General features: G+C 38.1%; 3 protein-coding genes across 6 annotated transcripts in view; 2 read left to right on the top strand and 1 right to left on the bottom strand.

Moving 5' to 3' along the window:
- Window positions 1–16,936, bottom strand: part of skd (skuld) — a 73,889-nt gene extending 56,953 nt beyond the window's left edge. For 3 of the 4 annotated variants that reach the window (XM_053767050.2, XM_053767058.2, XM_053767066.2), the window contains exon 1: window positions 16,729–16,936. In XM_053767050.2, the coding sequence (XP_053623025.1) occupies window positions 16,729–16,788 (60 nt within the window). In that variant the 5' untranslated portion in view covers window positions 16,789–16,936. The remainder of the gene's footprint in view (window positions 1–16,728) is intronic. The other variant, XM_053767073.2, reaches the window with a different exon arrangement.
- Window positions 16,937–17,226: 290 nt separating this feature from the next.
- On the top strand, window positions 17,227–18,531 carry mRpL50 (mitochondrial ribosomal protein L50). Its single transcript, XM_053767114.2, has 5 exons — window positions 17,227–17,413; window positions 17,489–17,574; window positions 17,667–17,863; window positions 18,045–18,164; window positions 18,360–18,531. Exons 1-5 carry the CDS (start codon window positions 17,369–17,371, stop codon window positions 18,473–18,475), a joined length of 564 nt encoding a protein of 187 aa, XP_053623089.1. The 5' UTR covers window positions 17,227–17,368; the 3' UTR covers window positions 18,476–18,531.
- Window positions 18,532–19,013: 482 nt separating this feature from the next.
- The window catches only part of hob (hobbit), a 32,881-nt gene continuing 26,392 nt past the window's right edge, over window positions 19,014–25,502 (top strand). The window contains exons 1-11 of the mRNA XM_053769228.1: window positions 19,014–19,169; window positions 19,258–19,384; window positions 19,529–19,825; window positions 20,015–20,266; window positions 20,862–21,023; window positions 21,749–21,838; window positions 22,430–22,579; window positions 22,968–23,115; window positions 23,381–23,548; window positions 24,011–24,222; window positions 24,889–25,192. Coding sequence (XP_053625203.1) covers window positions 19,111–19,169; window positions 19,258–19,384; window positions 19,529–19,825; window positions 20,015–20,266; window positions 20,862–21,023; window positions 21,749–21,838; window positions 22,430–22,579; window positions 22,968–23,115; window positions 23,381–23,548; window positions 24,011–24,222; window positions 24,889–25,192 — 1,969 coding nt within the window. The 5' untranslated portion in view covers window positions 19,014–19,110. The remainder of the gene's footprint in view (window positions 19,170–19,257; window positions 19,385–19,528; window positions 19,826–20,014; window positions 20,267–20,861; window positions 21,024–21,748; window positions 21,839–22,429; window positions 22,580–22,967; window positions 23,116–23,380; window positions 23,549–24,010; window positions 24,223–24,888; window positions 25,193–25,502) is intronic.

Below are 25,502 nucleotides of genomic sequence, written 5' to 3'. Positions count from 1 at the left end.
TGTATTAGGATCTTTGAATTTATTCTTTACGTAAAATCATGTCAGCTTTAGGATATTAGTGATTTCGGGATTTAGTGATTTCCGTATTTTTTTATAAATAAACATGGTATGATATCGACATAATATTTCTGTTCTATGTTCTAGTAAGGTTGACGTTACTTCCACTTACAAATAGAGATAACAAAAAATATAGGTACTCAAGATTTGTGTAGTGTATAGTTTGTATGAATCCAACCAAATTCATTAAAATGCGAGTGATTTGAAATATTTCCGGTGGACTGTTCCACCATTAGCACTAAAAATATATCTTCACCATAGAAACGAGCCACTTTCGCACCACCGACAACATTTTCGTATGTGGAGTGCGTGTCGTTTCAACTGGCCGTCGCACAATAGAAAGTGATGCAGCGCGGGCGCCGCTTTCTAGCGATGCCACCACCGCCGCTTCGGAGCGCCGCCGTCGCCTTGCACGCCGCATTCCTCGTGTCTAGGGTTGTTATGATTGAGTTGTTATCATGTCTCAATGTGAAGAACAGGTTACATTTTTACATTTGAAATTGGTTGTTGTAAATTGGTCTGCTGGTTTGGAAACTAAAAACTTAGAATGTGCCAGATCGTACTCATCACGCAAAGATTCAAGTTAATCAAGGTTTACTTGGTGGTGGCTGTACTTGGCCTTCGAATTTAGAAACTCTTGACTCTGTCTACCTAATGGATAAGTACCCATATACGAAATAGTTGGACACTGCGCTGCAAGCTGCCATTAGACCAAGAAAAGTGGAAGAAACTGACTTATGTTGTCGGTGTTGCTTGCACTGACCTCATATGAAATAGTATAGTTTATGATGATCAATATAAGAAGAACCCGCGCAGCGTTGAGCCCTGACGAACGGAAAGTAAGGTATCACAGTTTGAAAAAAACACGGATTGTTTCTATGATTATTTAGCTAATTTAAAAACATCAGTTATTTTATTCAGTTGACTTTAATCTTCCCACGAAATGCCTTGTTGGCATCTGTCTGGTATCAAGGTGCATTACTCAAATGCTTCCGCTAATTGGCCGCATAGCCAATGAAACCGACAGATTCCGCTATAATACCGAATACAGATGGTTGGAGGGCCGGGGGATGCGGGAGAGCGGAGAAAATATTGTTCGACGGACCTGGTTTTAAACTATTTTAAAATATTTTCTACATTTTATTTTGAGTATATTTTGTATGTTTAAATAATAAATTGCCGAGATCATATATATGTAATATAATAAGAACAATCGTGTGCTGAGAAACCACTTTCACTAAAACAACGGATGAATATAATAGCGTAACCAATTGCTTAGTGGAAAAGCATATGAAATTCAAGAGTTAAAAATCGAATGTGAATAGGTTTAAACGACACGGATGGTTTCCCGGGCCGAGATAAGACCCGGATAAGCGCCGTGAAAGCCGGGCCTTTCCCGGATAACCCAGGGTATAGCGGCTGACGGCCGGGTTACATTTAGCGCACCCATTGAGAAGTTCGCGGGAAATGAGGGTAGGTCGAGATCGCGCTTCGCCCCAGTTGTGGCCATTTTTGTTAAACTGCTAATAAACTTTGCATTATTTAGTCGAGTTTTACCTACATTTGGCGCTCCTTTTAAGTACCTACTTAGTAATTGTTTATATTTTTAAAAAAAGTTTAATTCAATTTTCAATTTTGAGCTTGGAATTTGGGATGACAGATTACTTAAAGCCTTCATCATGAATATGGTTCACATAAACAGATCTTTTTTTGATCATCTGAGTAATTCTGGTATTTCTTCAAACAATTATATTAGTAAAGATGTCCAGTATTGTTTGATTACTGCCTGCCCATCTCTGCACATTCCTTTTGTACTGTTGCAATCTCAAGTGCACGCGTCCTCGCGTTGATGTCTTTTACATTGCGCTCGCGCATTTTGCTACAAAAATATTTATATCACAATCTAATTAATTGATCCCGTCTATGTGTGCGAACTACAAAGATATGCATAGTGATCTTATCATTATGAAACTTTTCTTCTTAGAACACTTTTCTTATATTTCGATAACCTACATAATACAAAGAAAAGGCGACCTAGAAAGCAACACCCTCTAGGTTGAACGTCTTAGATAAAAAATAAAGCATATACCATTTCCGCGTAAAAACGGCCAATTACAGTTGGCCCGTAAACAATAATAACCCCGTAAAGTGATCATAACCAAGAATGGAAAAAACTGCACGTCCAAAAAAATCGAGCACCGCTAGTCGAGGGAGCGAGACGGAGCTAGAGCGTGCGAGCGAGATGGGGGAGTATCGCGAAAGTGAGAGGAGCCGAGCGCGCACGGAGCGGCAACGTGGCGCGTTACGTTACTCGCGGGGTAAACAATCGCGGGTTGCGCGTGCGACCTACCCGGCATTGCACTTCGCTACAGCATTTCTGAGCTGTGACGTCACTAATAGGGGTTGACGTTGCGCAAGGGGTGTCGATACCAGATCAATAAGTTAATGGTTAATCGTCGGTTTTAATGTTGACCGCACACGCGTTTTTATTGATTTTGAACTGAGTTATAAAACTATTGGTAGGGTTTTTGTTCAGAAGATTTACACAAGGGCGATGCAGTCAGAAACGCAATTAGTGACCAGTAAAACACTGAAATCCGCGTTACAAAACATCGACCTCCGCGGTGACTACTCATCCGTGGCCTGGCTGAACGGCACCAATTTAAAATTCAAATCAAAGCTTGCACTATTTGTATGCAATCGGCTTGGTACAATAAAGATGACTACTGACAGAGACAGTATCACGTCCTTATCCCATAAGGAGTGGACAGAGCCAAGAGTTGTGTAACTTGAGTCACTTTCATATGTATGACGGGGCTGTTGCTATTTAAATGAAAATATGAAAATTTACGAATACGATGTGCTGTTGACATAAAAGTTAAAGAAGGGACATATTTACAAATTTGCTCCATATATTGCCTCCATAAAAAAATTTCAATATAACGTCAAGATTTCGATTTCATCTTATCTTTCGCTTCTTTTATTTGATAGTTAAATCTATAATTTGTCACTTTTAAAAAATGCTGCTTTTATGATAACAAGCTAATTACGTAAAATGTTTTTTTTTTTCAAATAATGAATGAACGGTAATGAATAGAAATAAATACTTTGAAATTTATTATTATTGGTGTGTCATCAGACACACCATGTTTTCATATTTTTATTTACGACATGACAGATAAAACTACGCATAGCCAATATTACTGGGTGCAGAAACTTGAAATGGAAAACTTTGGCACGTGTCTTTGGGAAGTGTAGCCTGACCACCAACAGGGGATTTCCCGAAATTCCCCCCTAGGAATGTGAAAATAAAATTACGAAGTCGCGGGCAAAATGTAATAACTAATAAGTTAGAGCCTGACGCGATTTAATAATCTAACTGCGCTTGCGTCGCGTGCATGTCACTTCCGCAAACGTCATCATCTGTCATGCTTGTCACATACATACCTATAGCGTTGTACGCGACTGTACGTAGTGTACTCTCAACTGCACGTCAAGTTATCCCGTTCGAACCTAGCAGCTGTAATACGATGAATTTTCCACGTGCATCTGACTGTACACATAAGATTTCTTTGATAGTAAGAGACGTGCGTGCAACATCATACATATATTTTAATACAATCCAAAGACGGTCGAATAAATGGAATTTATTATTATTATTTTTATTTATATATGTCCCTTTAATATGAGGTTTATTTTTCTATTTACACGGACCATAGTCAAAGCGTAAATAGAAGTTATATGATGGTATTAAAAGCATGAGATATTGAAAAGGTAGTGAGAAATTTCCGAGTTAGACGGCAAGTATTTAATATAACTGCCTTTTGCAAGATATGGAGGATATTTTTGTGGGCTTTCAATATATCTAAGCTTTGATGCAAAATTGTACGTAATTCTACCAGTTGCTACCTTGCACCAACTGGCTATGCTACAGAATTCACGGCCTTATCCGTACCGGGAATAAGACGCATGGACTAAGGGGCAAGTAGACTAATATCATGAATATTTTGAATAACTTTATCATATTCCAGACAACGTGACACGAAATATTGATCTATTTGCAGCAAATCCGTGGGTTGAAAGGTCAAGCCGGGGGTAACATTTACCTCAACCCTTTCTTACACGACCCATTCAAAATAACCAATAGCGGAGACGGCGGTAGGTACGCAACCTTAGCTTTAATTTCCATTGCCACTAAGACTGTCCAACAACAATTCGTCTAATCGATTACGTCTCAATTATTCACACAAAAACAATAACCGGATACAAAGACATGCTTACCACACAAATGTACCTTGTGTACCTCAGATGTAATACATTCCCACATAAAACAACCCATATAACTTTTGTGTGGGCGGCGTCAAGTGAATAGACATTGGTGCTTATTCACTCGCACACGTAGCGGACGTAAAGTGTGCGAGCGAGACAGCACATCGCCAGGCACGTAACAAGATTGTATGAACGGTAGTTACTGTGTTGTGATGATAAAATGATTACCTCTGACCTCAGGGGCTTAGATTATACGGTTCTGTGACATTAACAAACTTTGTCTCAGGGAATTTGGACAAATGGACGAGAACTTCGTTACTTAATTATTCCATTTCCCGTTGGAATTCTGGAACTTCAATTACATTTATTATTAACAAAAATACATTGTAGCATTTTTGTCCAAATCATTAATTAAGGGTCAGACTTCTTGAGGTGCTATATCCCTAAGGGTGATCTATAAGTGTCAAGATCCCATTTGATAGTTTCTAACTTCTTCTGGACTAACCCACTTCTACCACTGTGAGACCACCTCATTCATAATACTGCGTCTCAAGAGCTATCGCTGCCGGTCCTATGTATTCATAGTTTCTAAGAAAAACACGTCCAAATAGTAGCAGATAAAAATAATATTTATATACAGAGAGAGAAACTATTTCCTGAGCTATCAAGTGATAACACGCGCGGAGATGGAAATTAACCGACAGTTATCTGCGCGTGCGACCTTATCTCATTGCGCAAGGTTTCGTCTATTTATAATATTTATTCCGCCCTTTGAAGAAAGAACTCTACAAGTTAACTTTCGTCTTCAAACGGCATATTTTTAGAGCATAACCATTAAGAGCATAAAAAAAATCTCGAGAAAATCTGGCCACAAATTATCTTTAGACAAGTAAGTATGTGACCGAAGTTAGATATAAATATTGAATGCCTTTAGGTGATTCGAATAAAATTTGACTTCAATTTCTAACTAGATCTCTATTCTATGAGAATGTTAGGCCAGACAGTGTTTTTTGTAAAATGCAAATAAAAATCGCTGAATAAGACTTGTCTAGGCGAGTCTAGTCATCGTAGAAAGTTGATCTGTAAAAATATCTGGCAGACTATATACTGTACAAATGATTAGGACATGAAAAGGAAGTTGGTTTACAACACAGGATTTGGTTTTAAAATCGCTGTCTTTTTTTGCAAAGAAATAAAGAATTCACCTTTAGCCTTTGAAGGATTAGCTCTATTTTATAGTCACGAATCATATTTTTGACATAAGTAAGAATCTAAAAGATGTTTCCCAAGGCAAAATAGTAATTTGTATTTAATGTGGTACCATGTACTAATTTGTGGTACCATGTACATTATCAAAAAGTGTTGAAAATTCATAACGTTAAAATGAAAACAATAAGAAAGAATGGCAGGACTGACAATATTACAACAACACAATTCCAACGAACAGAAGTCGACTGAGAATATTATGATAATTGACAGTGCGACCTGTCAAGGCACGGTGATGTCGAAACTTCAGCACCACAGGCTTCAGTAAACAATATCGCGTCACTTATACACAACTAGCTTTTGCCCGCGGCTTCGTCCGCGTGAATTTCATCAGTAATTTTTTTATCGCGTACTCTGTAAGACTGCAAAACATATAAATGATTCAAATGCGTATTTTTTCTCATTTTCAGTTCAATGTTCTGTTTGTACCATCCCGCTTCCTGCTATAATGTGTAATGTAGATATCCCGTGTACGGTGACAACGGCTTAGAACTTTAATATAAAGATTTTCACCCCTTACACCCCTTTCGGGGTAGAATTACCAAAAATCCTCTCTTAGTGCTCAACTACACTCCCCAGAGAACCTACATGTCAAATTTCAGCTTCCTATGCCCAGTAGTTTCGGCTGTACGTTGTCTGTCAGCCAGTTACTCAGTCAGTCAGTCAGTAATGTAAGAGCTTGATATATACATTATACAAAAAAAGGTGTATAGTATATATTAAGCCATTTCAATAACTAGATATGAAATTACGAATAACAGAAAGAAGTGCTAAAACATATAAAAAGTCAGTCACTCAGTAACGGAAAAGTTTTATATATGTTGATTTGTACAATAAAAGCTAGTGTGACCACAGCCTGCGACAAGGGCGAGGTCACAACGAACTCGCCAGTAGTCGCCAGAACAGATCTGTTGTTTTTTACCTACATGTTTACTATGCAGTTTCGCTTACTGTATCAACAAGTTCAAGGATAATACCATTCGCTTTGTTGTGTTATAAGGAGTTGGCGCAATACTTATACAATTATAATTATTTTTAAAGTTGTAAGAAAACTACTGATAAATTGTGATTGTGACACAAAACACAACAGTGCAACAAGTGTTTAAAATAAATTACAAGGTTAACATTTGGAGTATGTATGTATAGAAAACATAAATAATAAAAAATGTATCATTATTCAAGAATTTCTAGAAACATCTGTGTCAACGAGATTCCCACGTTTGTCACGTGTCATTTATCTGCATTTTTGTTTACTTAACAACTGATTTGACAATGATTCATTCGAAACATTAGCAGCAAATATTCCACTTCTGGAAGTCTTATTCCGTCCGTGTAGTGGATCATGGTTCATCCTTGTCCATCAAGACCCTAAAAATGGCTGATGATTACAGATTTGACAATGATATCATATTCGGTTTAGAGCCTCATTTATAAAATTGCTTAAATATAGAAATATATTTATTTTCCAGGATTGGAGCATTGACATTATTCTCTTTGCGCCGAAAGATGAATATCTAATGACTAGATATTGCCCGGGGTTTCGCTCCTGTGGGAGTTTTGAGATAAAATATAACCTATATCAATCTTGGATAATATACTTTACTAAAGGTGAAAGCATTTTTGAAATCGGTTCGGTAGTTTCGGAGATTACCCGCCTCGAACATACGAACGCTTTACCTCTTTATAATAATAGTATAGATGAATCTCGCTGATGATCACAACGCTACAAGGTTTGTCAAGATAAATAGACTTGAGTAATATTGTGCTGTGTCGAGTCTGGAGAAGACACCGCTACACAATCATGGTATGCTTATGACTTGTCGCTGTGATACAGTACAGTATGTCTACATACTGACAGTTATACACTAACGTCGAACTCTGTCAGATGCCGAACAAATGCACGGGCATTGCGTAGTATGTATGAGAGATTTTATTCACCGCAAAACCAGCAACGTACGTCGAAACCGCAAAATTTGGTTTGTGTGGAGCCGGCATGCCATGGTTACAATTTGACAACCATTGGCGTGTTTTTTGTAGTCGCTCACCACTCAAATGGTTTGACATTTTAGATGATATCCGAGTTGTCGACGGTATTGTCAATATTATTATGCGGTAAGCGAAGGCTGGCATGGCACGCGCCATAAAAGTTGAAGGTCGCTCAGACAAACACACAAACTAATGCGCTACTCGTATTAATTTATCATCACAATTAGCTGCGAATCTGATATGACTAATAAATTGTAATCAAATAGGAGCGTCAGTTTTGTTATGCTACGTCCACACTGAGTCAACAAACGCCAATGTATTTCTATCTCTTTTTTATACTATAATGTTAAAAAGTGACAAATACATACGATGTCGTTCCTTAAGAATAAATAATGCATATGAATGGAAAAAAATGTAGAACACACGGTTGTGGCTTCGTGGCCTTCCCTGCATTTTTTAATGCAGCCTCTACATCATATCAACTACATGAATCTCATCTTTGGATTGGCTTGCTGCGGCCTTGACAGGAGCTGTCTACAATTTGCAATCTCAGCACTTAATATACACGCGAAACATTGTTATTTTACCCGTTACTCATACAATGATTCATATTGATATCCAGTGACGCAATTGTTACTTAATTTCGTAATTTGCAATAACATAAGTGGTCATTGAAGTTATATTAATTAGTTCGTCTTGAAAAATATACAGTCAACCATTTGTCCTACGCCACAAGGGCTTTTACTCCGTAGTAATAGCGGTGTATTTGCATGGAACTTGTGGAGATGACTGTAACAGTCGAAACTTAGCCGAGGACAGCGGGACTAAACTGAGGTCGGGGCTCGATTGGGCACAAGATCGTCTGGTCCAGGCGAGAGGAAACTTCCAAAGATCGTATTCTGCACGTAGAGGTGCAGTGCACAGGAAACTCACCTTTATTTACATTGATTGAAAAGTTGTAAAGGCAAAAGTATGCCATTCGCAAGTGGTAAATCAATAGGTACTAGGTATCTTATCCAAATAACACAATACAAAGTAATTTTTTTTAGTTCGCGCATCACACAAAAACGACTGGATGGATTATGATGCGGTTTTCACAGTTATTAGAGCATGGTCTTAACTTAAAATCTGGCACCTTATTCAAAATTATCATAAAACAAAAAGAAATAGAACTAAAACCTGGACTTCTCACTCTGGATTAGGGGGTAAAGCAAGGGTACCCGAGTAGGCGGCGTCAGTCGGCGAGGTAACGGCGCGCCGGGTCATCGACCTACTCGCGACCTTAGCGGCTAGAATTTTGAAGGATCGACCTACTTCGCAGCCTTCGACGCAAATCCGCCGCTGTCAAACTTTACGCTCAATTTTTACGTGCACATTACCATATTCTTAAGTCATACGGTCGCAATTTGCATAGAAAAACAAAACGTGCATTCGACCTTCCCACATCTGACGCTTTAAAGTAGCTTTCAAACAGGATTCCTTTTGCACGAACGTTCAAATTGCGAGATAACACTGAGCTCGGATGATGCTTAGAACTTACAATGCTTTAGACAAAGCTTTATGCAAACCGAGTGGAGTTCCAATACTCTTATGACACGGCGAGCATTTGATAGGATTTAAAACGCGACGAATAAAAGGCGTAACAATGCAGAGACAACGGTTCCTAGCGTTCTCTTTCTCGCTCTGGCGTGTGTTGTCTCGCTCGATCTGTTGCAAGTAGACCTCGGAGCTCAAGAGGCCGCAGCTTCCACTGTGACACGTAAACATTCCATGCACCATTTAGCAAGTAGCACGGTGAAGTACCACCACGAAAAACTGTATTATGTTCCATCGATACCCTTGTTTCAAGTTTAGATTGAATGTCAAGATAGGAGAGAGCATTTTAATGAAAGTTTCTTTATAAATATCGGGAATTTCTTAGGACACTTGTGACTTAGAGAATGTAGAAGTATCCGATATAGGTAACAGTCTTGCAAGACGAACAACGAAGTGAGTCCGTTGTTACCACTTGAGATACGGAACTCTAAAAAAGAAAATTAAGACTTGCAAAGTCGACACTAACAAAACAATGAATGTTAATTATCGTTTAACATAACAAAAAACTTGCCTCAAACAAGGCATCGACAGTCAACCAACTGCCAGGGGCAATGATTTACGATGCATTGTCTGTACAATAAATAGTACATTTTGTCAGTGACCTAAGGACAAGTCACAAAATAATATAGTCGACAGTGTGCGTCATAATGCTCATTTGAAATTCAATCTAACATATAACTTATGGCCAACGAATAGGATTTGAATGAGACGAATGGCTTAAGTAACAACTGGTGTTTACATTTTTGTATGTATAAATATTTCTTGATTTGTTTATATTGAATGAACTCGGGGACACGCAGGGTTTTAGATATAATAATATGTGATCACCAGTGTCATGACATAGATCACTAAAGGAGGAAGTTGGAACTGTCACACAGAAGTCTAACCCACGTTAAAAAGATATACTTAAAAGAAAAAACATCTGGACTGAGAAACTTCTAGATTACTACGCGCTTCTGAATTTGAACTGGATCGGACTCAATCCATTCCTTCTATCACACTGTTCCAGTTGATCGACATTACATGACAGGTAAAACCCAGTACATAGCAAAGGAATGCTGTTGTTGGAAGAAAATAATTGCAGTACTCGTCGCTTATGAGGTCAAGTAAGTACTTTGTGCGCTCGCTCTACCTGCGACTAATAAGAACATTAACATGGCGACCATCACAGCTTATGACGTGCGCGCACGACGAACAAACGAGTTCTCACGTTCTCTGCGCCCGCGCACACAGGGCGCTGAAACGGGGTGTGGGGGGGGGGAAGTGGGAGGCTCAAGAGTGAAAGCGTTTCAAATTGAATCGCATGCCCTCTGTTACTTTCGGCCGAGATTCCGCCGACCACGGAGCCCTACTACTGCACAATACTATGACGTTGCGAAAGTTAACGACAATTGCGTTTACAATCAACCCGAATACATTATCAGAAGCAAATTACATGGATATTGCATACAAAGCAAACACATGCTTAGCTGCAAATGAGGTCGAAGATGTAAAACGAGCTATTGTGTAAATAATATTATGTAATATTCGTCCGATACAATTTTATAGACATTAAAAGTGGAAACGTCTGAATTAAGAGTTATTTGGTCTCAATTTGAGCCATTGGTGTTTGATGTTAATATCACGAAAAATAGCAGATTTATAGAATTACAGAATGAACCACGCCGTCAGGTTTTTCGACAGCACAGACAGCACTTTCGGATGCAAAATAGCTTCTCGTAGTTTTACAGAGTGAGGTTTATTCTAATCATGCTTTCGGTGGACCGAAAAAGATCTCCATTCACTCAAGTTTCTTTAGACTTCGGCTCGAGCGATTAAGGTCGCAAAGTACGTCCGTCTACGTGTTTCTTACGTTACGTTAGAGTGAAACTCGTTTTCCGTGACTATATAAAGAAACAAGTAATAAAAAACACGACTTGTTAGTAAACAGTTCATCAAAATAAGAAATCCAAAAAATAAACAATAGAAAGTACAGACGCATAAAACATGTTTTTGGAACTTTGACAAAAATAAGCTGAAAATACGACAAAAAAAATTACTTTGAGTGCATTAGAGACATCCGCGGCAGTGCACGATGCACCGAGGCGCTCGTCAAGTAGACACTATGTGTGACAAACTAAAGATATACTAGAGACTTGACAGACATACATACACATAGAGAGAACGTCACGTATCACAGCAGAGTCCGAAATCGAAACGATACAAGTAGCCAAATACCACAAACTTTTATTTTGTTGCAACTGGAGCAGCAAAGGAAACTTGTCACATAAAGTTAAATAACCACTATCTTTACTCTGGTTAATTTGCGACGAAACATTGCGCCCGCCTGTTTACCAAACAAAATATAGGCCAGAAACTCGCTTCGCGTTTCAACGCCGGTTCGTTCCAGTTATTACTCTGACACCGAGAAACAATTTTATTGTTGCAATGAATAAGATTATTTGGCGCACAAACTAGACCATGCGTCGAGACTGCAATTGTGAAATCACGACGGAATAATGGACAAAAAATATGACATTCAAATTGAGAAAAAATATGTGCATTTCGATCTGAGTGGCAAAAAAAGATAACATGACAAAAACAGATAACAAGGCGGGTTCCTTATGTATAAGGACATTAATAAACTTGAAGTACTGTGGACTACAAGCGACGACGTTGAATCTAGACCGGCGAGCGGCGACCGTTCTTCTGTTATCTTGACCCACATTGCGCGACAGCCCCGCAGCGTCGGACCGCGTACCGTGGTCGCTAATCTAGCGGAAGACCTTAATTGCTGTTTAATTGACTCGTAAAAACATCCATACACAGGTCAGGTGTGTAACCACAAACTACTCTGAGAGCGAGACAGAAACTAACGAAATTGAGACAAACGAAACTTCAATATTTTCCTCCAGACGCTCTCATCAAAACAGAACCTTGACCTAGAATGTGTGTAATAAAAACAAGAGGAAAAGGACTCTCGCGACGGTCACGGTTTAAAATAATGATGTCGTCAGTACATTTCCATTATGTCAAGATGCAACACAAAATAAAAAAAATATTCGTTCAAAACCCTTTAAAATATTAAATGTTATTAAAACCCAATTAATTACTCTCGGTAGAAATGCACAGTTTGCGTAATAAGGTTAAACAAAGTGGAATTTCTGAGTAATTTGCCGGGTAGGGAGTGGGCGAAGGACGCGAGCAACCTTGCTCGCAAGGACTGGAGGGCCTTGGCAAGTACAGACAGTACAGTCAACAGGATATTTCCAAATCCACTGCTATTACCACGCCACGAAGGACCGAGTAGGGTTTGTTTTGCAGTCGACTGTGCTGACTACAGTCGTCAGAATAAGATATCAATTTTACCCGAATCTAATTTATGGACATTACTTATCATCAAGTGGATTTGATTGTGTTGCGATAGAAGTATACGTTTGATTGTTACAAAACATTGATAAACTGGCCCACTACTTTGACTATCTTATACATATGATAAGCCTCGTAATCTGGCAGATGCGGTAGGATTTTCATTTTTCCATTGGTAGTTGCTATTATGGCTGCCTGACTAAGTACAGTTACGTTCACTACATTACACAAGTTGTACACACAAAACAATTACATAACGATAATACTGCGTAGCTAATATTTTCAAAGACATATCTACTACCAAATGAAATTGCAACTTAAATTAGTTTCGACAATCAACAAGCAATTTATTTGCAATTCGGAAGGTCTCGCTATCTGTCGGACGTCACAGTTGGTTAGACAGAGACTTTTTATTGGCCGACCCGCGATAAACGCTTGTACGTATGTACATAAACAGAAGACGCTGATAACAGACTTATCGCGGTGATAATACCACCACGAAAACGAAATTAACGTCGATTTTACTGTTAACCGTTCGTTCATGCATTGTTTTATGTGATTTCTTTATTTACAATCATTGCGCTTTATAGGTCAGTCCTAGAGATGTGTAGAACGATAAGTTATCACATATTGGATGAAGGGCACGCAAGGGGACAAACAATTGATGAAACGGTATAGAATGGTAGGAAAATAGCGCGTACAAAGAAAGGCTTATATACAGGACCGGACCCTTGGCTCCGACACTCTATGGCGGTGGAAGAAACCGAAAAAACGCTCAGGTGAGGGAGTTTAAAACAAATATTATGAAGATCAGAATTTGACTAACTATTGATATGTGGTCGGCTTGCAACACGAAGTTTCTGGAAAATAATGAAATAGTCCCTGGACGCGGCGCTATTGTCGCTGATAACAACTTAGGCGATAGTTCCACACACAACTTTATCTAGATTAAGTTCTGTGGTTCTACATATGACCGCGGGATTTCTTTTCTGGTATGTACTCTAAATAGACGCAAGTCATACACGTTCGACGTATATGAGACAATCACATACGATGTTGATCAGGTCCCTATTAAATCTTGAAGGGAGATATCTTAGAGATAAGTTCGTTCTTTTGGAATGCTAACTGAATGATACAGTGACTACAGGTCACTGTATCTTATAGAACAGCAAGGAATCGCGCGCTTTCTTTATCAGCCTGTTAGCTGATAAGGATAGAGGTCCGCAGGCCTTGGTTGACCAATACAGTGCCGCTGGTCACGCTGCTGGCCGATACGTTATCATCATCGGTGTAGACAAAAACCGCGAAACGACATATTTATTGTTTTTATACTCATGTTCAAGTTGTGTTGTAGGTACCAGTACCCAAATGAGTATCGTCGCTCTATTTTTATTACTTTCGGAATGACTTTCAAACGGTGTTCGACGGAGTTTGTGGTCTGATCGCTTTGTCTTTGACTTCGTAAGTCTATTATAAACTATGAAGCTTGTTTTGAATATGAACAGCCTTCCTAAGAACCAATATACAAATATTCCATACATATTCTGATTTATATTTAACATTTAAAAAACATTTTAAACATAATGTACCAATTTTTGTAAATATATAGTTCAGGGTCAAATATCGATAGTAGTATCAAAATATGTAAACAAAGTGCTGATTTCTCTCGACAGCCATTTTTCTTGTCCATAAATTCTGTTGCTAACCTAATGTAGACTTGTTACATAAGATCAAACATGAAATTAACTTGGGGCCAGTTTCTGCTGGGTGAGTACAGTCAACGGTACATCAAGTTATCCAAAATCATTGCCATTTCGCCGCTGTTGTCGTTGTGTAAAGTTTTATACATGTTAACTTGAAATGCGCGGTTTGTTGTCCATGATGATGAAGGTATATAAATGCATACTCGTCGATTTTCATAAATATTTTTCACTCTGGAGCGAATATCATTTTCAAGGTTTAGAGTCGTCTGGAAGATTTTGAATATTAGAATTCACGACCATTAGTGCGTCAAATCAATTTAGACATTATCAAGTGACTTCTGTGACCTGAAAACATACAGCCTAGGTCATTGTAGGTTGTAGTTAGCTCGTCACAATTGCGACCTTATGACTCTTAACATACGGCGTACTCATTCCAGGAGTTACTGTTTTGTACTCAGCCTTGATGTCGATCGAAAGCGCTTGTATGTTTACTCATTCGGTCTCTGTTTCGGCCGAAATGCCAGGTGTTCACGAATTAAAATAAGTTAACCATGACATATTTTTCTATCTCTAATTAGGTATTTTGTTGCAATGATTTTTATTGAGCCAATATGGAAATTAGCGAAATTAGAATTCATTCTCGTATCGATATGACTGATGTTAATTGTAGCTTGCTTTTGTCCAGAGATTTAGAAGGCCTTTTTGGCTCTTATCATTATTTTTATTTATTTTTAATATTACAGATAACTATCACTGGATGTTAGGATTTTTAAAGCCTATATTAGCAGGGCAGTGCAGAATTTGCAATTAATTTTCGTTGCCGGTTTTATTCCTTACATTTGTTTTATAGAGATTATCTTTGCGTACTTTTTTGCGCGAGGGGAAGCCGACAGGATTCATAACGGGGAGAAAATGAGCACATTCAGAGCTAAATTGAAGTCGTGCTCCGTATGCATAGAGGGTGGTAAGGGCTTGCCAGAGGTCGGCAGATACCATGAATAAGTTAAACTTTGAGTTTCGACAGTCAATGGACATTGTACAAGGGAAACTAACGATATATTACAGATGAAATTTCAAAGGTTATGAAAGAATAATTGTATCTATTTACAGACAAAACTAGGTATGGATGACGTGATATTGTGAGCAACGTCGTAGAATGACGAAGGGAACTTGGCAATCTAGTTACTCGTCGGGTATTGGGCGGAGGCCCGCTTATGGGAAAGTTACAATCATTACGACCATTCATAAACGGTTGAATGAGCGCAAGACGCCTGCGCAGCCGAGCGGCGTGCGCGCACGCAGTCCCCGCGACATCTGTGCCTTTGCCGATGTACCTCACAGGGAAAAACCGTTTCCGATCTGTAAACGTTTGTGGTCAGTAGCGACATCCTACTGACATAGCCTTCAACTCTGGAATGATCCCAATTTTAAGTAAAACTGTTGTCATTCAATGTAGTTATTCAGAATGTAAACTAGAGAACGTCCAAAGACACGGGTGTATTGAACCCGCGCAGCGACAACCTAGTAGCGCTCGATGCGTCACCGCTACTCGGACGGCGAGAATGAAAAATTCCACACGACAAAAGCCGCGGTGTCCGCAAACGACGCATAAATAATTAGACAATAAGCAGGCAGGGCAAGAAATCGGTAATTTGTATCGCGGCGAGATAGGCGGAGCGCAGAGGGAGACGGGTGCAGGCGCGCGCCGCCGCGACGCGGAGATGTGGCAACGCGTCAGGTGGAAGTGGCGCCGTGCTGTTCTCGGTCTCGTCGAGGACGACCGACCCACCCCCCCTACCCCCGCCACACACCCGCTAATCCTCACCCGAACACAATCTGATAAAATTCGCGCCAGCTATGAACTGTATGAACATTACGCAAAGCCGTTTCATACTACAACAATGCGATAATGAATGACCCCGACAGTTTCTTTGCTGTATCCACGTATAAACATGATGCCGTAGCACTTCCTAGTTCGGAAGTCACGGCGTAAAACCGAACGAACTTCAAAAAACGTAGCAAGAAAGTTATTTCCTCAACCTGGCGAAACTAGTCTTGCGAACGCATTACAGTCCGCGTTACGGCCAGGTGAATTCAAAATGACCTCTATGGGCCGGTGGCTTCTAGTGGCCTCGCTTGCCGAAAGCGTTGACATTTTGTGGGTTAGCAACGCAGTATGACTCTGTATTGTGACGAGAACGATGCCAGGATGACTAACGGGCGGGCGTCATTAGCCGCCTAAACATAAATTGTCCCATACAAATACTTTTAACGCAATAGATCGATTCGATGTCGTATCGCATTATGGTCAATTTTGTATACCAGCGTCTGCAATCGAGAATCAGATCATCTACACCGTGAACTCCTTATTTTGGAATATCTAAGCATACAGTACAATGCAATTCAACGAAACAATAGCAAATGATAATGGTATCGCGTAAATCGTAATGATTTCGAAAGAAAAGTACATACTAGTTCTTTCATCAATGTAAAAGTGACTTACCAAGGCGAAGAAGTTTGTGTGGCAATCCTCGAGACTTGCACCGTTTGTTTGATGCGTCATGGTAGTCCAGGACACTTCATTTTCATTTCACAACACTAAAAACAGGTTCAATCTTAAAGAAACCACTCAAAATCTTAAAATTATCACCGACATTGATCGTAGTTTTCACCTCTCAATGGCGACTAAAGGAAAATGGCGGATGAAACAACAACCCAAGCCGACTGTGCTGCCCCTAGCGAAGAATATTGGAAATGAAACAATTATCGTTCAGAAATGGTAACCGTTCCGTTACCTCCTTATATATAGCTCAAATTCAACCATTTAAAGTAGTTTTTATTACGTATATATTGCTAGCTAAATCCAATTTGTGGCTAAATTACATAGTTCAGTTAGAAATCTACCAAATGATAGTTCATTCTCAATAATGTTATTATTAACAATATCTGATAAATATATTATTATAAAAATCACAGATTACGTGATCAGGAGTTAACGAATGTAGTGGATTGGATGTCAAATAAATGTCTGTCAGTCAGTCATGAAATATTTTAAAAGTAATTAAAAAATTGTAATTAATACATAATTGTAGCTCTTGCATTTTATTTGTTAGTATAAATAATAAAAGTTTCAGTACTAGACCATGTTCAGGAACGTGTTGATACCAGTTTCACGCACAAATTTTCAGGTTATCTTTTATTATATTTCTCATAAAAAGTCAGATTTTGAGCGTGTACTTAATTATAACATTTTGTATTTTCAGGTTATTTCTGTTAGACATAAACAGATAAAACTACCGAAAGTCGATAAAAAGTTGAAAGCAGCCGCTGAATCTTTAGCCGCCCGAGGGTATAATTTTACATAACAAACATTGTTTATGTCTCTTGTATTATAATAATTTGAATATTTTGAAATAATTATGTTAAAATTATATAAAACAGGTTTCTCCGACCAAACAAACCTTGGGACCCACCAGCTAACATTGAGGAGACTATTCTCAAAATATGTGCACAGAAAGGTCTCAAAGCAGATGCCCAATTTCAAGGATTGGACATCAAGTTTGACATCCTCAATGCCTGCTACAAAGAAACTGGCCACTCTGTTCCCAACTCTTTATTACACACAATAGAATGTATTGGTAAGTTTTAATTCAAAATACATGCAAATACACACCTCACTCTTTTTTCCTACTAAGTAAACAGGCCAAATATCTAACCTGTTTTGTTTAGTCAATTTCTTTGCTATATATGTGTCTTACAAGAAAATTTTAATAAATTTTACTTTCCATTTATTATTTGATTTTATGCTATTATATTCAGGTGACCTCAAGGAGTTTTATAAAACACCAGTAGACACCAAAACACCATATGATGCCTTGCTCAAAATGGATCTGCCGAAGAATTTGCATGTTCAAGAGAACTATGTTCGCTTCCACCCTGGTAAATGATTGATATTTTACTTTGATATTTTTTTGACACTTTAAAAAAGATAAATCCTACTTAGTTTTGTATTTCTATGAAATAATACTGACATACTGTTTTGTATTTCTATGAAATAATAATGACTTAAATATTAAATAAGTGACAATGTTCTATTTTGTTAAAGTGCACACTTATAACTTTTTTTTTTCTCAGATAAAGACACCTTATTCAATGGAGTGTCAGCATATCCGAAGAGTTCCACCATTGTGACTGGTCTTAGATGGAAGAAGAAATATGAGGGATACACTGCAAAGAGATCCTGGCCTTAAAACTCTGAATGTTTATTGATGTATAGTATAGTGTATAATAAATTTTATGTTGTTTATATACTGTTTGTTAATTTCTACACCCAATAGGTAAAAAAAAATCCAATTATTTAATAACTTGTTGAAAAAAAAAATACTTTCAATGGTCAATTAGGTGTTGTCTGTTGGCAGCAAATGACTCTTAAATTAACCACAATTTTAGTTTACTTTTAAAAGCATTTAAAGAGAGCAACTTTATATCCTCATTTTATTGATTATTGTATATTTTAATAGCCATTTGATTTGATAGCTGTTCCTACTTTATACAGTTGTAGTTGAGGTATGTGCATGGAATTAGTAGGTACTTGAAAAACTTACTTATTCCATGGGCATGTGACTATCTGGGGGCACGGCAGTGCCCCCGCAAGTCTCCTTTTCTCGATATTATATTCGAGACACCAGGTTGAGTATCAAACTCTTCTTTTGCAATGGCAATGGTTTTGTGATTGCAAAAGTTTTAAACGTATCCACTAACATTTTTGACATTGACAGTTGACAAGTTTAGGTTATATGGTGACGAAAGTTTTGCTGAATATCTTGATCGGAATTTTATCTGCTAATTAATAAATAACAAACAGCAATGGTGTAGCAATATCAAGATGAATGCATTCCTGATACTAGTATTCATTTTTGTGACTATCCACGCATGCCTCTCATGGTTAGTCGATGTTAAAGTGGTGACAAAGTGGTTTTCTATTATTGTTTTTGTTTTGCTTTCTATTTATAATTCACAATTTTATTTCTAGGCTTCTGCCCGCTGTATTATCATGGTTATTCAAAAGAAAATACCATATCAAGTTAAAGATAGGCAGAATAGCAGTTTTGAAGTTGATTCTAAAAGATGTTAGTCTATCAAAGGACAGATATTATGTGGTAAGTTTTACTATATTTATCGATTTAAATTATGTTTTATACATCTAGTAAGCCTTAAAGAAGAATTTACTAAAATATTTTTAATTACTTTACATACTTATTTATAATTTTAAGATATAAAATTATTATTTGTTTTAATTTCAGCATATTGATGAAATATCATTCCGTAGCAGTTTTTTCAATTCAGAAATAAACAAGCTTGTGTCTCTAGTTATAAAGGGCGTAGAGTTAACCAACCATGTTGAAGAAAAGAGAAGTGTTGTTGTTGAAACAATCCTCAAGCCACTGTTATCAAAACAGAATTCTGTGTCAAAGAATGACACAGATAATCAGACCACCAACCTAGATGTTTTGAACCCAAGCTTGAATAGGATGGCTCAAGGGAAAATTCTAGATTTCAGAGATAAGAAATTGCCACATAGTTTAATTATGTTTGCTCAGGTAATATTTGTCTAAACTTATAAATAATAATAATTGTTTTTACAAGATCACATGTTGTATAGACCATAAATTTGTTACAAAAAAAATAATAAAACTACTTGTTTTTTTAAATGCCTATTTTGTGTTCCACTATTGGGCAAACCCAATTTAAAAAACTACCATAAAAATATGAATAAATATCATTTTCAGTTCATGGGTGTGCATGTGTTTAATGCAGCAGTGACTATACAGAATGCACTTGCAAACACCACACTCATTATCACAGCATCGGAGGTTCATGCGGACGGGGCTGCGGGGGGCCCGGCCCGCGCCTTGGTCTTCTCAGCCAACCTGGTACAGGTCAAGGCTCAAATATTAAAGGATGGGGGGCACTTAGCTGATGCCGGCTGCTGCTTGCTGGTTGAAGGCACAGTGAAGGCTGAGGGTCCTCTGAACGTGGAAGTACGTGTCTACTGTAATTTTTTATTAACACTATGAGATAACATTTTGCATATGTATTTTTCTGGTTTTTTTATGGGTTTCATAACTCAAATTTGTTAGGATCACTTACTATTATCTGACAAGACCCTTTTTTCAAATTATATCAAATATTTGATATAAATTTCAACTTTATAACCCTTAAAATTCCTGAGAAAAATGGTCTGATTGTCATATTATTGACTATTATGGTCTGTTTTAGCTATGAATAAAACTGGCCAAGAGCGAGTCAGACTGGCTCATGAAGGGTTTCATAGCTTATATTTTGTTACCATAAACCTATATGGGCACCCATGTAAATATTGGAATAATCAAAAAACTCTTTTAGAAATCTTTAGAAACCTCCACATCAATTTTAAAGATCTATCCCCACAGTGCTACATTGTCTAAAAAATTTTTTTCATCTCTCAGTTACATAAACGGCTACCCTTAATAATTTTTGTACCAATATTTAAATTTGGCTATGGAACCCTAAAATCAAGTTTCACTCATACAACATCATCAGGGTGTTATCGAGGGATCCTATTTTAGGGTGTGTTCACACGCCATGTTGTTTCAGAAAATCCACGCGGTGGTGTCCAACACAACTATATCATTCCAAGACGAGTTATTCCAGTACATGAGTAAACAAAACGTACCAAAACAAACCATGAGGCCTGATTTAACAACTGAGGACCACACAGGCACTTTGATTCCACGTTTGTCACCAGTTATACCAAAGGTATATATATATATATATAGGTATATATATATATATATATATATATATATATATATAAAGGTATATATATATATTTATGTTTCATTGCCACACTGGAGGTCCCAGGTTCGATCTCTGCTCAGGTCTAAATGGAAAGTGATCTTTATCAAATTAATTCATTCTTCAAATTAATTTATTTCGTGAACATAGGTAGTACAGTAGATGGTATACAAGAGCAGTTTTCTCTATGTTCCGCCATAAGGCATACAAAATTTATCAAATAGGTTTGTGTCATTACATTTATCACATTATAAAACAATATCATGCAGAAACTTACTATAGGTAGTCTATTATGTCATGATAATGTATGTATGATCTTAGATATTTATTTATAATATTGTTCACTTAGTATCCCATAACACATGTGAAACTTACTTTGGGTCTAATTGGAAACTTTATTCAATTCTCTTGGCTCTGGATTGATTTTGAGACTATATTATTTAAAAGATATAACTGACTGATTGACAAATCAATCCAGTGCCGGATTTTTGGTAACCTGTAGATGTTATGTCATGCATTAGTCCACAGAAATTCTGGATATGTGAGAAATGTGCTGATTAGGTAGATTAATTAAATATATAATTAGGTGAAGTGAAGGAGAAAGTGTAACAAAGAATTTTGAATTCAGCAATAAAATTATAAATATTTTTAAATATTAAAATAAATGTGTTTTTGATGTGTTTCAGATATTTAGTTTAAGGATAGACACGACTCAAGTCAAATGTGTGGACAATCTCACGAAAACCAATGCAGAGTTGTCTATGCAAAGTTTACAAGTGAGTTCTTATTGGATACTAGCTGGTACCCGCGACTTCGTTCTCGTGGACTCTGTGACTCCAGTAAATTATACATATGGAAGTGAGGATGTTTGTCACTTCTAACAAGTTGGACGGATTTTATCAAAGATTATTGTTATGGCATTTGTGTTTGGGAAGGAAGAGAGATTTTAGCCCGAAATTTCCATTTCTTTATAATATTATGATATATGCGACTGCGTATACCGCGTCTCTATTGTAATTAACTTTATATCTAGCTTTTGTCCACAACTTCGTATGTGAGTAAAAATCCGTTTCCCGTGGGAATTTCAGGAAATCCCTTCTTAGTGCTCCTTAGTGAACCTACACACCAAATTTCAGTTTTCTACGCCCAGTAGTTTCGGCTGTGCGTTGTCTGTCTGTCTGTCAGTCACTCAGTACCGCAAGAGTTTTGTATGTAAAGAATATATTTTACAAGATTTTTGAAAATAAAATAAGAATACACACACGTATGGAGATCCTATCTGTGATATTATCTATTAAGAGATCCTGCGATATTCTCTATAGTGAGATCTTCTACTGTAACAAAATTGATGCATGCTATAATTTCAGATAAATTCCCGGTTCAGCGCCGCGTCGGTGGCGGTGACGGGGGCGGGCGGCGTGCCGCAGGTGTACGTGGCGGTGCAGCTGGACCGGCTGCGGCTGGCGGCTGACCGCGACAGCCTGTTGTATCTACACAAACTTAAGCTGGATGCTAAGGTATTTACTTCTTAAGTTTTTTTATTATTTTTTTATTTTTTCATCATAGAATCAACAGAACCACACGGCGAGTGTCAAGCAACATGTTCAGTAAAATTTTGTGTATGTGGTTTTGTTGAATGTTTCAGCTTTAGTTTCACACTTTTATATGCATCACATGTGCATCCCGCCCTAGAATAGGACCACTACATGTCCTCCTATTGATGTTATACGGGGTGCTTAAGGGATAAAAGCTGATAGGCAACAACTGCATTCCTAAAGAGGGTTAACGTCGGGCATGTGGCCGGTTGTAAAATCAAAACCAAAGCTTAAATATTTTTATGCCTATTTTCACTGTTCGGAATGAAATGAGACATCTAACACTAAAAGTATTTTGATTTCATTGCAGCTAGAGAAAGGCGTGCTGAATCTCTACCTCATAATCAGCACTCTAAACGTAACATACGATCATGGGCAAGTTTTCAACTGGTACTCCACTGTTATGGAGAGGGTTAAGAAATCAAGAGCCTTGCAAGTCAGGAGTTACAATACTCAAGGTATTTAATTTATTTAGATCATAATGTTACAGATTGGTTTTATATTAATGTTTGAAATCGGGTTTTAACTATATTTATTGTGCAGTTTAGTTCCCTAGTGTATATGCCATCTAGTGGCAGGTTGGTCAGGACCAACCTGCCACTAGATGGCGGTAAGTAGTCGTAAAAGTATATTTTATACGCAGGCAATTACCGTATTGTGTTTCGTATCTTGTTATAGATGGAATGAAGTGTTATTTTAGTATTTTAATTATTTATCTTGTAGCTTCACCAACGCCCGCGTGGGTTTCTCGCGTTTTCTCCATGTGCGTGGTGCAAGGGTGCGCGGAATTACGTGCGGTGAAAGTGTTAGCACGGCTGAATGATTCCCGCTCCTTGTCGCTTGGCTGTGCCGGGCTCAAAGTGAAGCTGGAGCAGTTGAGAGATATTAGAGGTATGGAATCACGTATTCATTTCAATGACCAAGGCGTAAGTTTATTGTATTTAAATTATTTTAGCATTATATAAAGATCTCTATTGACTCATAAAGAATACAATATTCATTTTGAATTGATCTGAGAGCGAAAGTAAAAATAGTGTGAGTCAGCTGGTTTTTCATTCATGTTTCTATTAATATAAAGCCGTACGGATAGTCACCAATATAAAAAACTAGCTTCGCCCCGGGGCTTCGCTCCTGTGGGAATTTCGGGATAAAAGGTACCCTATGTGTTATTCCAGGTTATATTCTACTCGTGTAACAAATTTCATAACTATGCGTGAAGTAGATTTTGCGTGAGTAGAGTAACTAACAATCATACAGACACACATCCTCACAAACTTTGGCATTTATAGTATTAGTAGTAGAGTTGTCATCTACCATACCATATTGGTAGTTAAATCCAAGTTTAATTAACAGAAGAGTTGTACACCTGGCGCGTGGCCCAATTGGTGGTGGGCCACCGTCACTGGAGCGCGGAGCTGCTGGTGGACGGGGGCTGGGTGTGCGCGGGGCAGAGGCAGGAGGAGGGGGAGGCGCAGGCGCCGCCGCGCCGCCGACACCAGTGGGGGGCGGCGCTGCTGGCCGTGGCGCTCGTCAAGTGGGGCAGCCACGGGGCCAGGGACGAGAAGGTGGGTCTATGTTGTAGCGACCTTTAACTGATTAGTAAGTCACTACTACTATTGACTATGAAAATTTAACTACTAGTTGTTGTTGTTACAAATTGTGAACATTTCAAAATCGAGTTAACCAATTTTGATGCCCTTAAAAATTCTATTATACAGATCCTACATACCTTTTAAATTTCATCAAAATCATACATACATATGTACGTACATACATATATACAAAAAATGTATATTTGTCCTAAGTTGTAATAATATTCTGTCAATATAGCGCCATCACGTTCGTGCTGTTCCAAGGCTATCACAATCTGTATAAAATATTTAGTGTACACTGGGGGAATAATAACTCTGGTTTGTATATCATTACGTAGACTAGTTGCGCCCCTGGGCTACGCCTCCGTGGAAATTTCATAATAAAAAGTACCCTATGCGTTATTCCAGGTTATATTCTACCCACGTACCTAATTTCATAACAATCCGTCCAGTGGATTTCACGTCAAAGAGTCACAAACATACATACACACATACATCATCACAAACTTTCGCATTCCTATTATTAGTAGGATTTTGGGTCAACCATCAGATGGCTTATATCTTGGACAAATTGATTTACATATAATTTTTTTACTACGTAAAATAGTTGTCAGTTTCATACATCGGTGATCGTTCCAGGTGGAAGCAATGATAGACTCCCTCCGGCTCGAATGGAGCAAGACAATAGCCGAAACAGTAATATCATTGGTCGAATGCATCAACCAATACAAATCCTCCAAACCGACACTCCCTTCACCCCCTCAAGAGTCCCCCCCAAATATCACCATGAATTTGGCTTTGTCACACATTAATCTGTTCTTGATAATAAATGAGAATATGTGTCTAATGACGAGGGTAGATGCGGTGACGTTAGAGAAGACGATGGTGAAGTCTGGTGTGGTCGTGTCTGGTCTGAAGGTTGTGGATATGGTGCCTTATAAAGGTAAGACTAAAGCCACGAATACACTATTGAACATTTGACTCGCAACATATCGCTCTTTCTCACTCATTGCCATTGGCTCGAGTGAAATAGCACATTGTCGATCTCACTCATGTGAGTTGTAATGAGAAGGAAAGAACGATATGTCGCGCGTCAGATTCTCCCTAGTGTATTCGTGGTTTTATAATAAAGCGTGAGATAAATGCTCATTCAGATAATGCTCCCGCCTAGCAAGATGGCGTTCATTAAAATGTGAGCTTTAATGCGTCCTATTTAGACATACTTTTCAATGACAGTAGTCGATGTAAAGTAA

This window comes from Plodia interpunctella, chromosome 3 (assembly GCF_027563975.2).
Source record: "Plodia interpunctella isolate USDA-ARS_2022_Savannah chromosome 3, ilPloInte3.2, whole genome shotgun sequence".
In the NCBI taxonomy this organism is placed as follows: Eukaryota; Metazoa; Arthropoda; class Insecta; order Lepidoptera; family Pyralidae; genus Plodia; species Plodia interpunctella.
Note: the sequence above shows the minus strand (reverse complement) of the source record. Positions and strands in the feature narration are given on the sequence as shown.